General features: G+C 35.1%; 1 protein-coding gene across 1 annotated transcript; it reads right to left on the bottom strand.

The window, feature by feature from the left end:
* Nucleotides 1-530: 530 nt before the first annotated feature.
* Nucleotides 531-10,886, bottom strand: LOC131356677 (E3 ubiquitin-protein ligase TRIM39-like). Its single transcript, XM_058395838.1, has 8 exons — nucleotides 10,569-10,886; nucleotides 7,913-8,487; nucleotides 7,615-7,712; nucleotides 7,246-7,477; nucleotides 6,987-7,149; nucleotides 6,826-6,861; nucleotides 3,184-3,474; nucleotides 531-784 (listed from the first exon to the last, which is right to left on the bottom strand). The coding sequence occupies exons 1-8, from the start codon at nucleotides 10,630-10,632 to the stop codon at nucleotides 531-533; spliced, it is 1,713 nt and encodes a 570-aa protein (XP_058251821.1). The 5' UTR covers nucleotides 10,633-10,886.
* Between the last annotated feature and the right edge of the window lie 7,070 nt (nucleotides 10,887-17,956).

Below are 17,956 nucleotides of genomic sequence, written 5' to 3'. Positions count from 1 at the left end.
GTCACAGCCCAAACGTGTTAGTGACCAATCAGGTAGAACTTCCTCATGAATATTAACGAGGCTCCCTCTGCCCTTCTGCCTTTAAGAATTTGTTTTAGTATAGAAGACATAATTTCCCCATTGCACCAGCAGATGGCAGGAAATACCATTAATAAAGGATTAATTTATTTAGTCATTTCTTTTTCAAAGACCAGAATCAGCGTGACAATTTTATTTAAAAATAAAATATAAATTTGTTTGTATTTGTGTTTAATGACTTTTAAGAAAAAAATTTGTTCAGTTTTATCTACACAGACATCAACAGCTGAACATAATACATTTTATTGATCAAATTAAATTCTGCAATAAAAAGTGTAAACCGAAACATAATTGATTATTGTTCGATTTGTAATAATCATAACAGACAAAACAGAGTGTAGGATTAATATTATGTTATTTTTGTCACCCATAGCTGTATTTCTAAAATGGACCAAAGAAGTAAAATATTTATTTCATTCTTGAATAATTGGTTAAATTTGAGAAGTGAAAATTCATTCAGTCTTAAATACAGGAGAGATGATCAGTGGTGCTGAATTTTTACCTACTTCATTTAATCCAGGACTGAAGTATGGATAGAGTTTCTCAGTGAAAGACTGACCAGTGAAAGAATAGATATGAGATCTGGACTTCACATCATAAAAGGAGACCAGACCCTCCTCATAATCCACAAACACCCCCACCTTCTCCACCTTCTTTCTCAGTGTGATGGGGACAGAGGGCTCAACACAAGCCTTATACTGATTCTCATTCTTCAGATCCACAGTCTTCAGAATCCATCCTGAGGTCTCAGTGTAATCTCTCCCTTCCTGTTAATGGACTCTTTGGCCACTCCAACATTCCACTCAGTTTTCCCTCTGACCTGCACCTCATAATATGATCTCCCTGAGGAGAAACTCGGCTTTCCCAGAACATGTACATAATATGGAAGTAAAATAGTGCCAAAATTCCTGAAAGCAAAATATCACATTGAATCACATTAAATGAATAAAAACAGAGTTTTTTTTGAGGGCGTAGGGTGGGGAAAAAATTAATCTTATAGTCTGTTTATTATGTATATTACAAATCAAATGTTAATAAAATTGAGTTTTACTGCAGAACATAATCAAAATTTACAAAGAGTTCAGCTGTTGATATCTCTGTAGATAAAATTGAACAAAAATGTATTTAAAACTTAAAACTTAATTAAACACAAAAACAAACAAATTCATATTTTGTTTAGAAATAAAAAAAGATTGATTCTGTTAATGACTGATTCTGTTCTTTGGTACAAAAATAACTAAATAAATTAATCTGCAAATCCTTTATCTGCAGTATTTTCTGCCATCTGCTGGTGCAAAGGGGAAACGATGTTTTTCAATTAGAAAAAAAATTCTTAAACAGAGGGAGCCTTATTAATATTCATGAGGAAGTTCTACCTGATTTCAGCTCTGACGTTTCATGTTGCTGCACACAGGGGCGGATTGGGACCAAAAATTGGCCCTGGACATCCTGCCCCACAGCAGCCCACCACATCCCACATCATAATACATTGGCTCATTAATGTGGAGACTAATTTTTAACACCACTTACTAGCATAAAAATATAACGCAGAATAAATGCTATTTAAACATTTATTTGATCACTGAACATATACAGTATTGGGTCATATTTGTAAAACAAAGAAACAAAGGAAAGAACATTAAGACAAACAACATATAAAACTATAAAGACAATATTTTAGCTAGTCAGGGGGTATAATCTTGATGCAGTGTGAGATATAAAGATAATGAAAGGATTCCTGTGAAGGAGACAAAACAGATTAGTGATTATTTATTATTTATTATAAATTATTTGTTAGTGTAAAGAAATCAAGTACGCAAGACAACATAGAAGTAGGGTTAAGAAGACATCTTACAAGTAGGGTTAAGCAGACAAGCTTACATCTGAAAATGACTACCTTCTTCTCCTTTTAATTAGGTGAGCAATTTCCGTAGTTGCTCACTTCTCTCAGCAATGCCATCTATGATCTGATCACTATCCAAGGCCAATTAAACATCTCTTTCTGAAGCCATGAGCATGAAAGCTTCTAGATGCTGTTGTGTGAGAGAGCTCCTAAGCCTACTCTTTATGAATTTAAGAGTGGAGAAGCTTCGTTCGCAAGCTACCTGGGTGACTGAGAGTGTAAGTAAGAACTTGTAAGCAAGTCCCAAAATGGGGTATGCATTGGTCAATAGGTTGTATTGACAAAGAATACGATAACAACACACCGGACAGTTCTTGCAAGATGAGCAGCTCTTGTTCACAATCTCCACACCATCGTCGTCTTCAGGCACATCCTCTGTTGTCCTGATAGTGTGTTCATCGAATGTTGATCTTTTCAATCTAGGCCACTGTTTAGCCAGACTTGAGAGCTCACTTTTTAAATTGGTCACTGTAGCTGTACTGTCAAACTGAAGCAAGCATTTGCTTAGTTCTTGAAGTGCAGTCTGTGGAAGATCACTGGTGTTGGCTGTAATCTGGTCAAAGTTTTTAGGGTCCAGGAGAGCCAGGTTATTTCAAAGAACATAATCAGCCTGGCATTTTTATTTCTAAATAAAATATGAATTAGTTTGCATTTGTGATTAATGAAATTTTAAGGAGAAATACAGTTTTGTTCAGTTTCATGTACAGAGACATCCACAGCTGAACTTTTATGCACAGTTCAAACATTTTACTGATTAAATTCTGCAGTAAAACTCAGTGTTAACTGTAGTCAAATTTTATTAACATTTGAAAGACCCTGTATCAAAACAATTAGTAGAGCACTTTAAAATGGGAAAAATGTTTTTTTTTTTCTAGAATTAACCAAAAAAAGTAAAATATTGTTTTTATTCTCACCATTTAATAGATGAGTAAATTTGTTGAAAATTTATTTAGCCTTAAATACAGGAGAGATGATCAGTGGTGCTGAATTTTTACCTCCTTCATTTAAATAAGGACTGAAGTATGGATAGAGTTTCTCAGTGAAAGACTGACCAGTGAAAGAATAGATATGAGATCTGGACTTTACATCATAAAAGGAGACCAGACCCTCCTCATAATCCACAAAAAACCCCACCACCTCCACCTTCTCTCTCAGTGTGAGGGGGACATCAGGATCAACACAAGCCCAGTACTGATTCTTATTCCTCAGTTTCACAGTCCAGAATCCATCCTGAGGTTTCAATGTAATGTCTCCCTTCCTGTTAATGGACTCTTTGGCCACTCCAAGAGCCCAGTCAATTTTCCCTTTGACCTGCACCTCATAATAAAATCTCCCTGAGCACAAACTCTGCTTTCCCAGGACATGTGCATATTTGCTCAATCTCTGTGGTGTATCAGGGAGATTCTGTCGTGTGTCTCCATGTGTTACTTGTTTTCCATCAGCAGACAGGATGAGATATGGATTTGCTGTATCAGGATCCAGAGTCACATCCACTGAGAGAAACACACAGTGTGTGATATGAGTATGCAGGTAAAAAATATTAAATCATCCAGTGAAACATTAGAATTTATATAAGAATAAATAATCAAACATTAAAAAAAAAAACCATTTTGCTTAAAAAAGGAAAAAAATGTGTACAGTTTGTGGTAGAAGTCTGTAAAAGATGAAAAACATTGTCAGCATTATATAGCATAATATATCAAAAATAAATACAGCACTATATAAGAATACTGCCATCATCATGAAAACGTCCACATCAGAGATATGCAAACTAAAGCTGCAACTAACAAAAATTTACAAAAATTCATCTGTCGTTTTTTTCTTCTAATAATCAATTAGTCTAACGATGATTTTTTTCATTCTGTCCAATAATTAATAACATAACTAATACCATAAATATTTTAACCTTTTATTTAATTGTGCCTTTAACTCATGTATTTTATCTTTATTTATTTTACAGATAAAAGTGTTCCAACATAAAAAATGTTAGATTGTTAGTAACATTTATTTACATAACTTATTACCATAAACCAAACCAATTGAATCTGCTATTTTTGCGTGAACATTTAAAAAATGTCAATATCGTCATGTCAATGTCATATTTTGCAACAAATCAATTTAAATTCACATAAGCAGCATGCTAATTGTTGAGTTGAGTTAATTGATTTAACACAACAGGTTTGCTGACTAGACTAATTAGTTACTATTGTAAGATTTTATTCATTCACATGGATTCTGTTATTTATCAGTAAATTGTTACTAATTAAAACTTTTGGCACATACCCTGATGACTGAAGAAGGCTCTTTTCACAAAAAAGGGAACATTTTTGATATTGAAAGTGATATTAATTTTAATAACAGAGACCTGAAATTGTATTGGACTTTATGTGATTAAATAATAGTATTTTTATGGCATTCATATGCATGTGCAATGGGAAATATTAAAGAGTATTTTACTAGGAAACATCAGCTGCACTAATAAGAAATGTCTACAGCACACTCGTCCTGCATCTTCGTGCAGCAGGATAGATTCATTCGGCGCTTTTACTTTGGCAGCATCGTTGCTTTATTCCTAACACTGTCGAATCTCCAGCAGCTTCCAAGTTAAAAAGATCTGCCATGTATTTTCTTTATCCTTTATCCAAACTACTTCATTTTGTGCTTATAGATTTACATTTATTTAAAGCTTCCATGTAAAGTTGATGCTAACTATGTGTGAAAAAGCTTGATGAATTGCTGTATTAAACTGCGTGATGCACGAGCAGAGGCACATGATTTGTTCGGGGAGTCAGATTCTGGTACAACAACTGAAAGGGGTGGTAAGTTTGTGAGTTTGATTTGGATTAAATGTAAACAGGTTTACTAAGTTCATCTGATTTAATAAATTTTGTACATATTCTATGAAACTTTAAGTGTGTCACGAGTTACTGGTAGCGAAGTGTTGGACACCCCTGCCATATATAGTGTCATGGCATGTGCCGAGTATGATTTACTTCAGTGGCAGTTGCTGATAAAGACTGGAAATGCACTTAAATATTTATCTGCAGAAGGTTGCTTACACCGATGTACAGTTCACTGGTAATGGAAACTAATGGAATAGTTTTATAAGGCTACACGTGCATAAACCATCTACTTGTAAATTGTCTAAAAACTGGCGTTGCCAGACTAGCCGATAGCAGAGGCTCTGAGTCTTCAATTTAAATTAGCACTATTCCCATGTGGACACCAAGCAACATTCAGACAAAACTTAGTTAAATAAATTCTTAAGCTGCTGTCTCGACATTTTTGAGTTCGAAAAACTACAAGCTTTCATTTAAGATGTTCGTTTCACTATGTGCACAGAATCATTTGATTAAGTCTCTGTTTTAAAAATCTATTGATGAATGGGTTTGGGCTTTTGGGGATACAGCATTGTTTTCACCTTGCGTAAACATGGACACACTAAATAAACAGATGCATACCAATCAGTGTATCCCTGACCCTGCTTGTCTTTGCTGAGCTTCATTATCTGGGGGTTATATGTAGTCACTTAAAGTCTCCCTTACATGCTTGAAATAGTGGAAAGTGGCAAACGAGTTTGCCAACAAAAGTGCTTCATGTGTCAAACATGTCCAAAACAGTGTGCATTATGTCATTCATGTCCACGCTCTCATCTTGAAACCCAGCTGTTAGCTAAGAGCTAACATTTTTTGTCATTTCTTCAGTACTTTGCTGAACACTTCTAGCAGACATGGAAATATTTTTTATTCTGGATTTTATTGTCTCTTTGTTTGGTAAGCCTTCAAACAGAAGCTTCTGCCATCAGTGAATGGCAGTGAATGGCTTTCAGTGTTGAACAATGCAATGAGCAACGCTATAGCTGGCTTTTGTTGCATGATTTTTATCAGTGGCAAATACTTTGTGGGAGTTTGTTTGCTAACCATAACTGGATATTCCATGTTTGATGAATTCTGACTGATATTTTAAACTTTTCTTGTGCTTTGTCGAAATGGCACTTAACACTCGATATTCAACAAACAACATTTTCAAAAGATAAAGTACACACAGCACGGCCTTTCTAAAAAAAACTGAAATCTTCTGTCCATACAGGCTGAAATGACTGAACATTTACTTTAGCTTTCTAAGCTAGCAGAGCTGCCATTATCTATTCTACCAAACTGGAACCGCTGCACTGCATCACTATGAATGACAGTGTAACAGCCAATGGTTCTACAAAATGTGGCATGCAGCTGAAACGGAGCTATAACTGTTTAAAAAAATCTCTTGAGGAAGCTTACTGCCAGTGTATCAGTGACTACGCTGCATGTGTTTAAGGTTGTTGAACCCTGATCTATACAGTAAACTGCATTTGTATTTTAGCTGTAAAAATCACAGACCTGAATTTATACACGTTTTCCTGAACTGATACAAAAATTATTTTTATTAAACACACTTGTTTAGGATGTCATTTAATGTTAGTGTAATTTTTGTAGAACACATTCATGCCTTTTACGCTGAAGCTCAGTTGTAAATGATAAAGACACTGCATGGTGTAAAAAAAATATATGCATAAATATAAAACTCTCACCTTTTGATCAGCATTAAGATTAAATTCACCACTGATAGGCAAAGAAATCAATCTTTGATCATATAGTTAAAAATAGTTAATCTATGTCCAAATATAAGTTTACTTATTTTATTAGTGAAATGTATGAAAATGATCAGTCTTTCTACAGTAAAAAAAAAAGTTTAAGGGCTTCCTTTAATCTGGAGAGATCTACAGATGTAAATAAGTCTGATGATGCAGTGGTGTAATGTTGATATGTACATTTTAATATGAGAGGAAATCAGAAATCTCACTGTACCTGAATACTGCTGAATCCTCTTCAGTTCTGTGGAAACTAATTACAAAAAAATTAGTTCAGATTAGTTATTGGTATTTTTATTTAGATTTAGCAAAAACCGTTTAAAACAGTCAATTATTATTTCTCTATTTTATAATATAAAATACAAAGTAATTTCTCACCTGTTTCCTTTAACTTGTCATTGAGTGTTTTAGTGAGTTTCTCATTCAGAGTCTTCTGAAGCTGAGACAGAGCTGTCCTCACAGTGTCCCCACTCAGATCAGTGTTAATACTGATCTCAGTCCAGTTCTTGGTGTGTGGAGGGCTGCACATGGAGGAGTAAATCTACAGTAGAGCAGGAGAGAGGAGAAATCCTTCAGCATGGTGAGTGTTGTTCTGTGATGTTCTGCATTGCCAGTGAACAGAGAGAAGAACACTGACCTGTAGGAGGTGGAGATGCTCCTCAGTGTGTGAGAGCTGCTCCAGCTCAGTGTCTCTCCTCTTTAGCACAGTGATTTCCTGTTCCAGCTCTTTAATGAGTCCTTCAGCCTGCCTCTCTGCTGCTTTCTGCTTCTCCTCCATCACCTCGAGCAGCTTAGCCTGACTTCTCTCAATGGAGTGAATCAGAGCAGTGAAGACTTCAACACTGTCTGCTTTCTCTTTCTCTGTGCTTCTCTAAAGGAGGAACACATTTTCACTTCCATCAGATAACACTGAATAGAGAATTAATATTTAATGCAGTTTGTTCATTTCTACAAACTAAAAAGAAAACTGAACGTATCATATATAAACCCAGTCATGTTTGTACACACTTTGCTTTGCTCTACTGAGTGTTTGATTTCTTTTATCTTCTTCAGTCGGTCCTGAATCATCTGCTGCACATCTGTCTGTATTTTCACCAGCTGAGTCTGAGGGCAGAGAAGAAGACTTTTTTTAAAGAAATAATTTGTTATAATTTATCCCCATACACAGTACAAGACATAATATTTGAGTATTTAGTATTTTAAGAAACTTAATTCACAGCATTATAATCTGATCTACTGCTGGATATATTAGTTTGCATTATATAACATAATGTCCATAGTTGACATTAATCAGTCTTTCTCACCTTCCTCTCTCTGCTCTCCTCCTCTATAGGAACAGTGTTGTGATTCTTGTGGTCTCCTTCAGTGCAGAACTGACACACACACGTCTGATCATCTCTACAGAACAGCTCCAGAGCTCTCTCGTGTTTCTGGCATATGTAGTCCTCCAGGTTCTTCACAGGGTTCATTAATTTGTGTTTCTTATGTTTGGGCATAGTATTATGAAACTCTAAATGAGTTTTACACAAACTAGCACAACAAACCAAACAGGATTTCAGGGCCTTTAGCTTCTCTCCAGTGCAGGCATCACAAAGAACCTCAGGTTTGTCAGAACCACTTTTCTTCTTGAAGTGATCTGCAACCTCTCTCAGTGTTATATTAATCTTCAGTTTAGGTTTCTTGGTGAATTTCTCTTTACATAATGGACATTGACAGTGTTGACTCTTCTCCCAGCACTGTGTAAGGCAGCTCTTACAGAAGTTGTGTCCACATGGAGTGGTGACTGGATCAGTGAACACATCCAGACAGATCGAACACAGCAGCTGCTCTTCAGAGAGGGGACTCCTGGAGTCATGAGAAACTAGATTTGAAAGAAAAAAATGTTACACATATTTTATAAATAGTGTAGAAATACTGTAATCTGTTTCATTCTGGTCTCTATACAGTAGGGTTGCACAATTAATCGATTTTCTAATCGTGATTAGGATTACAGATGCCACGACTATGTAAACGTTCAAAACTGCGATTACAAAAAAAATCTACTTCCATTATTCTGCGTGCTTAAGGAGTGTTTATTGCATGTTACGTTGTGAGGGGCGAAGAAATACTTTTAATAGGTCTAATAGTCTGTAGGCGTGTCCTTATCAACGGCCCGATTATCCACTTGCGCATGTCTATCTTGTCATGTTAATGTTACGAACATGTGCACTGATCAAGAAACATCAGATAGTTTGGAAAGTGTTGCTGAGAAGAATCAAGAATTAGAACCGAAAAGAAATGACATTTGACTGACATCTCTCTGTGCACACACACACACGTGCGCGCGCCAAAATACCGCGAGAGTGTACGCTTGAATATGTTCTAGAACCGCTCTCGCGACACTTTAATGTCCTACTCCTATCGGTCTGCACAGCGCCGCTTTCATACCACGTGACTAAAATACCTTACAGCCCTTGAGCGGGACAGCAATAAAAAAAACGGTCAGAAAACACAATGTTATTATTGAGCTAATAGCCGACTTTTAATTTTTAATGTTAACACAGTTGATAAAAGTCGGCTAACAAATGTATATTGTGTCAAAAAAGAGGTCCACTGTCTTTGATTCTGAAAACCCTTGACATATCGGACCCTTTTGAATATTATTCCATACCCAAGACGTACAAAATCCCTAAATTAAATAAGCCTAAAGATAGATCTAAATAAAATATAAACTGTTAAAGCACTAAGACATTACAATCTGAACATCATGACTTTCTATTATTCAAGTAATGCAGTATTTAAGTTAAAATACATAAATGACTTAGGTGAACAATGGACCAGAACAGACTCCATCATTCGTCTGTTCTGTCAGTTGAAAAAGGAATTCTCAGCACTATAAATACTAGTATGGTGATTGACCGTTTTACTCAAGTCAAGTCTTGGAGATACTCTCTGATGATTCCACCCTCAAAGAAATAGGATAAAAAAAGTCAGCAAGATTAAAAAAAATATTTATATGTTATAAAATATGGCATGCAGTTACTTCAAACAATGTTATAAAGCTATTCAAAACACCATTAAATGTAAATTGTGTTAATAGTAATTAATAATTGCAATTACAATTTCAAGGGAATAATCGACAATTATGATTTTTGTCATAATCGTGCAGCCCTACTAAACAGTAAACTGTATCTATTGTTTAGGTATGAAAATCACAGACAAGAATTTCAATACATTTTCTTGAACTGATACAAAAAGGCCTTTTTATTTATAAAGACAAATGAAGTGTAAACACACTTATTGGGGTGTCACTGATGGTGTTAAAATTTCTGAATTTTATACTCAGTGTTTTTTGTTATTTGTAAATGGAATCTTACATTTGGCTTCTACATAATGGGCAAGCAATGTGTATTAAAAATGATCAGTTTCAGGGTGGTGTGATGACACAAAGTTGTTATCTTTACAGAGTTTTACTTACATCTGTATGCATGCTTGAGTGTCTTATTCATCTGACACAGTATCACAGCAAGGCACCAACAATAACACATTTACAACAAAGTCAGCCTTATTTCAGTACATAGTTACTTTAAATGTTGTGGAGCATATGCAATAAAATAAAATAAAATAAACTCACTTTAACATGATTATTTGAGCTGATAATGATTAAAAATTTAATTCCATAATAATGTTTTTTTATTTTAAAAAATGTATATTCTGTTTTGTATAAATTACTGACAAACACAAGATTTAATCCCAACATTTATTTTTTATAAACTACTGTATTTGTAACCATAATTTGTGCAATTACACAGTAATAGTGAAGCTACAGATTAGCAATAATACATTGTCCAATTAAAGACTTAATTTTTTTGTATTGTATTTGGTAACAATTTTACACATTTCTTCAGCAGGTTCTACATATTTGTTATTATTTGGATATATTTTTAGTTTCCTAAGAAATTTAATTTAGTTATAACTTACATGACTTTGGTTCTTCCATGCTTCTCCTTCTTTTGCCTTTTGTTGATGATGAAGATTCAACCATTTGCTTTCTCCTGTATTTTTAATCTTTTCAGTAAGAAATCACATCATTCAGGTCACACATGTAACAGTGATTAATCTGTTTGATAATCAGTTAAACATGTACTGATTATTCTGTTTGACTTATTGTCCAGCATTACACTTAAATATTGACACTAGAAGCATTTAGACTGTGATCTATGAACACAGAAACATTCTGATCTTCATGAGATTAAACACAGACTTTCACTGATCTTTCTCACAGCTCTCAGCTCAGTAACTGGATCATTCACACTTTGTTTCCCACTTTTTGATATGTTTGTAAGTGTTAATTTTTCACCCAGTGCTCGCCTTTGTACTCTGTATACTTTTGAGCAGCTACTAATACAAAAATAAAAAAGAAACACTCCTGTTTGATTACTGATGATTAAAGACAAGTTTTCTTTAAAAAATGGTTTTGTATTTCATAATCAGCTTTAATAATCAGCTTGTATTTCAGTGTCGGTATTTGAGACCTGTATTTGTCTGACATTGTTAACGTGTGCAGATTATCCATGATAAATCAAACACTGACTAAATCTCTATTTATAGAGACTATACTATTAAACACTCACTGATATACATAGCTTTATTTTACTTGCCTCTTTTCAGGGAGTCGAAATTTGCTGCAATTACACTCGTTTCGGGAGAATATCCTGCAGTTAATTTCAGAAATGTGCTAACTGCCTTTCACTTTCACTTCAGTGTTTGATAAAGAGGGCGGGGGTTTCCACACAATCACGATCACAGTACAGTTTGTCTTCACCTCCGCAGCTTCACCTCTGCTCATGAGTATTTATACAATCAAACTGCATATGTAATAAGAGTAATGTGGTTTATTTATCCTGCAGATTATTTTTATTGGATACAGACTTTGATTCAATATAATTGTAAATAGTATGCAGACAGTATGTAGTGTTAAGGATTTAAATATATTCGTAAAGAATGTTTACATCATCTTATTTTCACCAGCATATAAAAATATTACATTTTATGGTAGTTCTCATAATTCACATGAACTTCTTACAAACTGGTTAATAAATGTTTGACAATTTTGTGCAAAGAGACAATCTGCTTTATTAAATATATCTAATATATGTATAAATATATCTTTATACTATTAATCAATATACTGTATTTTTTAAATAAAGAGGTGGGGGGGGTGTGGAGCTTTTGCTATGTATGTGGGGGGCCTTACCCCTCTAAAGTTTGGGAAGCTCTGGTCTACAGCTTCAAGAATTCATCTTAAAAGGAGAAATTCCTGACAATTCTGCAAATCGTCAGAATGTGAGACGGCCGTTAATCAATGAATAAATAAATTGAATAAATAAATATTTTGTGTGTTTCCTAGATGTAGACATTTGTTAAAGTATGCTGAAATAAGTAGAACAGTTAAGCAGAACATGAAGGAATTAATTTATTCATGAATAAATAAATTGAATGAATAAATAAGTATCTTGCGTGTGTCTTAAATGCAGACTTTTGAAATAAGTAGAACATATCTTTAGAAACTTAAATATTAAACGTAAAACACACACACACACACATACAGATCTGTATTACCCAATGGAGTCTAGAAATTGTAATCTAATTGTAAAGTTTTAATGTAATTATTTCATTTATTTAATTGTATTTAATCAATTTAATCGATTACTCAAGTGCAATATAATTCAATTGATATATTTTACCCCAAAAGTGTATTTATATCAAGAGAATCACTAATAAAGTACTTCCAGCATGGATCGGGTAGTGTCAACATTACATTATAACATTTGTTGCGACTCTAGCTCAAAATTTAAATATTTAAGTGTAATTATAACTGGTTATAATTAATGATAAATATTCAAATGGGGGTTCTTAGAACTAACGGTCAGAGAATCAATAACACAATTATTTGATTTGTTCGTCCACCGAACAGACAGTATAATTATGCATTAATTCCAGGGAAAGTTATCTTCCTGGCCAAGAAAGAATAACTATTTTATAAAGTACTAGCTGTAATTTAGCACGTAGCAAGAGCAATGTTCAGGGACCCCGAAATTGTGAGCAAAGCACAGAGACAATCACTCGTGAATAAAATGCATTTAATAAAACAAAAACACACAACACATACTAACTATGACACACATACATCAGAACAAGAGAGCGAGTGAGAGAGAGAGAGAGAGAGAGAGAGAGAGAGAGAGAGAGAGAGAGAGATAAGGAAACAGAGAAGAGATCAAATATGACAAGTTTCAGATCGAGTTTTGATTACCACGTGTGAGAATCGTCAAGGTAATTTCACCTTAATAAAGGGGCTTCAGCTTAAAATTGCGGATCTAAAATAATTGGTAGCTTTTACTTGCATTGGTTCGTTGACAAGCGTCCTGATGTAGTGGATCAAGGAGGTTCGGAGATTCGAAGTCCTCGGAGTAAGCGAGAGATTCTGCTGGAACGAAAAAGGTTTTGGTGGTGCAAAGTTCCTCGAGTGAAGCTGCCGGCAAAGTCTCAAGAGAAAGTGAAAGTCTTGTCCCGAAGAGAGATCGGTGTCGATTCAGGCGACGATAGAAGAGATCGTCCTGGGAAGAAAAGGCGCACGGGGGCCCCCCCGACCGCAGAGCGGAGAGGGGGTTGGCCCCCATGGGGCCGAGCTGAGCTGAGCCGAGCAAAAAACTGAGCAGGACAAAAAGCTGAGCTGGACAAAAAAGCAACGATAGATGGGTGCTTAGGGCTTAGGGGCCAAGCCGAGCTGAGCAGAGCAAAAAGCTGAGCAAAAAGCCAAAGCTAAAAAAAGCCAAAAAGCTTTGATAGATGGGTGCTTAGGGTTTTTATTGATCCCTTGGTCGCGCCCAGGTTTTCAGAGTGACCAATCCAATACCTGAAACTTTTGGAGGGAAAAGTTTCTTTGTCTCCACTCCGTCACTGATTTGCATCCTTTATGGTGAAGTCAGGAATGGGTAAAGATTCAATTAAAGTATCGTAGGCTCATATTATGTATTGGATGACCACATGGCATACACTATTGCTTATAAAAGTAAACGAGGATCATTTTGATAGAAGACATGAAGGAAATAGTATGAGAGGAAAGGAAACTGGTTATAGGCAATTAAAACATACAATCTTATATTATAAAACGTTCTATTTCATGAAAACACAGAACAACAGGTCATGAGTGGTAATACAACCATAAAAATGTAAAGGCAAAAGGGGAATCCATATATACAGGTGTGTTAGGCATGGGTCAGGTAGGGTTTTACTATTGTTTTATTGAAACTTGAATCAAGGAACTCTCCTTATGTGTGTGCATGTGGGGGTCAGGATGAGCGTTTCCAGACGCTTTGTGTGTGTGTGGTTGTGGGTGTGTATGTGTGTGTGTGTGTGTGTCTTCAGTCAGAACTTTGGTCATCCCCCGGTCAAGGCATTGATTTGGTTTAGATTAGGGAATTCTTGTTGACTTTTAACGGCAGTAAAACTGCTAGGTACAGGGTGATTTGCATGTCACAAGTCACAGGTCACAAGTTGATGGGGAGTACCAGAGGTGTGAAGCTTGGCTATCAGTACTGATGGTCTGCAGAACTCTAACATTCATGGAGGCAGGATTCCTCCTTTGTCCCCAGTCTCATTGGGGGGGGTCATTGGTTATCCAGAGCCATCAGACATCCCGGAGCCTGGCTCCCATGAGTTACAGCATGTCGGTTGAGGTATAATGAAACGACTATAAGTAGTGATAGCTCAGTTGTGAGTTGTGTAATAGTTAACTGAGTTTTTGAGAAGGATGCAACAGACCCCATGAGCAAGTGAGCCGACCTGGAGACGCTACACATTGTATTATATTAGTTATATTAGTAGTTTTATAACAACAATAGTATATATATTATTAGTCTTATTATAACAATAGTGAGAGACGCCCAACTGTGTAATCTGTGTAAACTGTGTAATCCATCTGTGTAACATTGTAGATTCAGAGCTCTGCTGATAAAATTCTATTCTTTCACTGCTGGTGCATGAGATTTCTCACTGTTTACCCCTAAATTAAACTAGAACTTTTCCTTCCTTTTGACGTACATAGAGTTCTGTGTTCTAAATTCACTGCTATACTGATTATCTCTGAGACTCTTGCTAGCTTGTTCCACGTAGATAAACATGGATTCGGACAAAGATATTCATACAGCTATGCACAGTTATGCCAGGAAATTTCTGGAATACAGGTTTAATAAGAGAGAAGCAGAGTTTGCTCCATTTAACCATCAAGAAAGGCTAAAACTCCTACTGATGCCCCCAACGCCCCATCTGCTATGCTAGCAGTGAAGCTACACATCGAAAAAATGCAAGAGAAAATTTTAAAGAGGGTAGTAACTGTGGAAGAGGCTGTCAAAAATAGTGCTTCTGTCAAGAATCTCACCGAATCTTTGGAGTCAGTGGGCAGACAAATGGATGCTGTAGCTGAAAAAGGTCAACTCCATTGATGCTAGAGTTGTGAATCTGGAGAAAGAGTATGGGAATTTGATGCATATAAGAGAAGATGGACCTTGAGAGTTGCTGAAAAACAGATAAAGTTTTGAATCTAATCGTACCTCAATAATCGAACTGTAAGACACATTGTTGACCACATGACTTTTCCTCTAGAACCTCTATCAGGCCAAATGTTCAATTATTGTATACATCAACATGCTGAAGAAGTGCTGATTCAGACATTTTGAATTTTGCTGTTGTATGACCCTCGGAGAGGACTGAAATGATGCATCATTTGACATTCTTTTTAAGCATGTTTTTACATTTATATCTTATGGGATGGCAATGTAAGATCTGCACATTCATGACTTCATCAAAATTGGTACTTCTTAAGCATTATTGAGTGAAGCACACACTTTTGGTCATGGATATGCAATACCTTGTCTTCATTTAAACTGTCCTTACTCCTTTTAAATATGGGATGGCCTACACACACACACACACACACTTGTATAGATCCCACAATTTACAGGAGACTGAAGAGTGTGAAGTTGTTCAGTATTTCAGATGTAACATTTGTGACATATTTTAAAATAGTACAAAAGACTTTTTTCAGCATATTAATTCACACTTGAAAAATCATGAAACCAGAGTGTGCTTTTAATGGATGTGATTTCAAGACATATATGGGACTTATGCAGCACACAGGCGTAGAAAAACACAAATCCTATTGCGGGAAAGAATTTAAAACTGGTCTGATTTCACAGTATTTAGTATTTACTGAAAATGCAATCCTCTCCACGGTATTTAAATCACATGGTCAAGTCGACAGACACGTCATTAGAGTTGGGTTGTGAAAGATAAGCATCAAGTCAAATTGCTCAAAATATTGGTTCTCTTTTGTTAAAATTGGAAAGAATCTATAATGTCTATTCCAAATGTGTTGATGACTTGGTGGAACAGCTTCAGTCAATCTTTGCATCATCAGCTCACCATATTCAAAATTTATATTGAATGAATAATTCAATTAATTTTACATGACATTCAAAGAAATTTTACATGACTATCACATAGACACCTGAAAAATTAAGGGCATATATTAAGGGCAAAGCAACAAGGGTCGTCTTACTGTATAATCAGGGACGTCTTATATTCGGGACAATACGGTAAACTCAAGGTATTAGGTGATCCGTGTTTATGATGTCATTGTTGTTTTTTGTTAACTATATAAGGTCATGCATGTGTTGCAATTGATCATCCAAACGAAACATGACTGACTAAAAAGACCAAACAGCATTACAGAGAGGAAAGATGATCATCTGAACCTCTTTGTTCAGTAGCTGCTTTTCAGATAGGAGACTTGGAGCCTGTCAAAGAATGGAAATATAAAATGTTTGCCTTCTGAACATTTATTGATTTTATTATGTCTCTAGTGATAAATATCCTGTATGTTTTAGGTTTTGAGAAACTGCCAATAATTTTTTTCCACAATTTCTTTAAGAAGCAGGTTTACAAAATCATACATGTTTCCTGCATTTTTTATTATTGAAATGTAAGAAGTTAATCAGACTTTCTAAAGTGAAAAGGGGTTTAAGGATTTAATACATGGCAGTAATTTTTATTTTCTTATAAACTATTTTTTTTACATAAGATCATGCATGTGCTTGTATCCATGCCATGACAGAGTTGTGTGATATGGCGTCCATTTGAACATACAGTTCTTACTGTAACAGAGATGATTATTTTTCTGTAACACTGTAGAACATAGAATAAATTATTCCACTGCACAATTCCAATAGTGACTTGTTTTTCTTTGTTGAGAAATGTCATATTCAATAACATATAATATAGCTATAGTAGGACTTTTGGAGAATTTAGCTTAATTTAATTAAGTTTCATTTTTTAATTTCATTACATTTTTACTAAATGATCATAAAAAGGTTTAGCCTGGATACAAATTAATACTGTGAATAGTTTTAGTTTTAGTGTGTTAGTTTCATTACATTATTGAATTTCATTATCTGATTATAACATTTTGAATGTTAGGTTGCATTGGGTATGTATGAGCTTATGGACACTTTTGGCAGTATGAGAGCTAAGAGTCTAAAAGCTGCACCCCTAAATTTTATCTCTATCTTGAATGGCCTGCCAATGTTTCTCTCACACACCCCTCAGAAACATTTATGCTTTCTTGTAAACCATTTCTGTTCACTTTTTTTCTGATTATGCTTGTGTTTTCTGTGTGTGTTTTCTGTATTTGCAAGACGTTGGCCCCTGTCTGTTACTGTACCTGTCGGCCACCATAGTTCTGGATGTGCTTTTGACATTAAAGACTATTAGAATAAAATTTTCAATGAAATACCAGTTACAGTTGTCTAAAATGCTACAGTTGTTATAATCAGCTTGTTTTTCATTGTCAGTATTTCAGCAGTATTTGTGTTAGAAACCCTGTCTCTGTCTGACTTACCATCAGTTAATGTGTGCAGTTTATCCTGATTAATCACACTTTGACAAAACCTCTGAAAACAGTGACTGAAGTACATATCTTTATTGTACTCGTCTCTTTTCATGGAGTCAGATAGTGGTCTGCATTTATTCTCCTTTCAGCCTTAGAGAATATCCTGCATTAATTTAAGAAATTAATTTGAAAACAAGGATTTCTTCTCGATGAGAGCTAACTGCTTTTCACATACTTCCTTGTTCACTTCATAGTGATTGATAAAGAGGCAGTTCAATGATTCACAAACATTTTAGACAAAAACTGAATTTTGAACAAAAGAGATGTTTAAATCAAACAAAAATCAGAAAAAAACATAATAACAGACATAGCTACAATCCAGTTGGCATTAGAGACTAGCATAACAGTTTTATAACAATTT

Source organism: Hemibagrus wyckioides, linkage group LG07 (genome assembly GCF_019097595.1).
Source record: "Hemibagrus wyckioides isolate EC202008001 linkage group LG07, SWU_Hwy_1.0, whole genome shotgun sequence".
NCBI classification, from domain to species: domain Eukaryota; kingdom Metazoa; phylum Chordata; class Actinopteri; order Siluriformes; family Bagridae; genus Hemibagrus; species Hemibagrus wyckioides.
The sequence above is the reverse complement of the archived record's forward strand: the minus strand, read 5'-3'. Positions and strand labels throughout refer to the sequence as shown.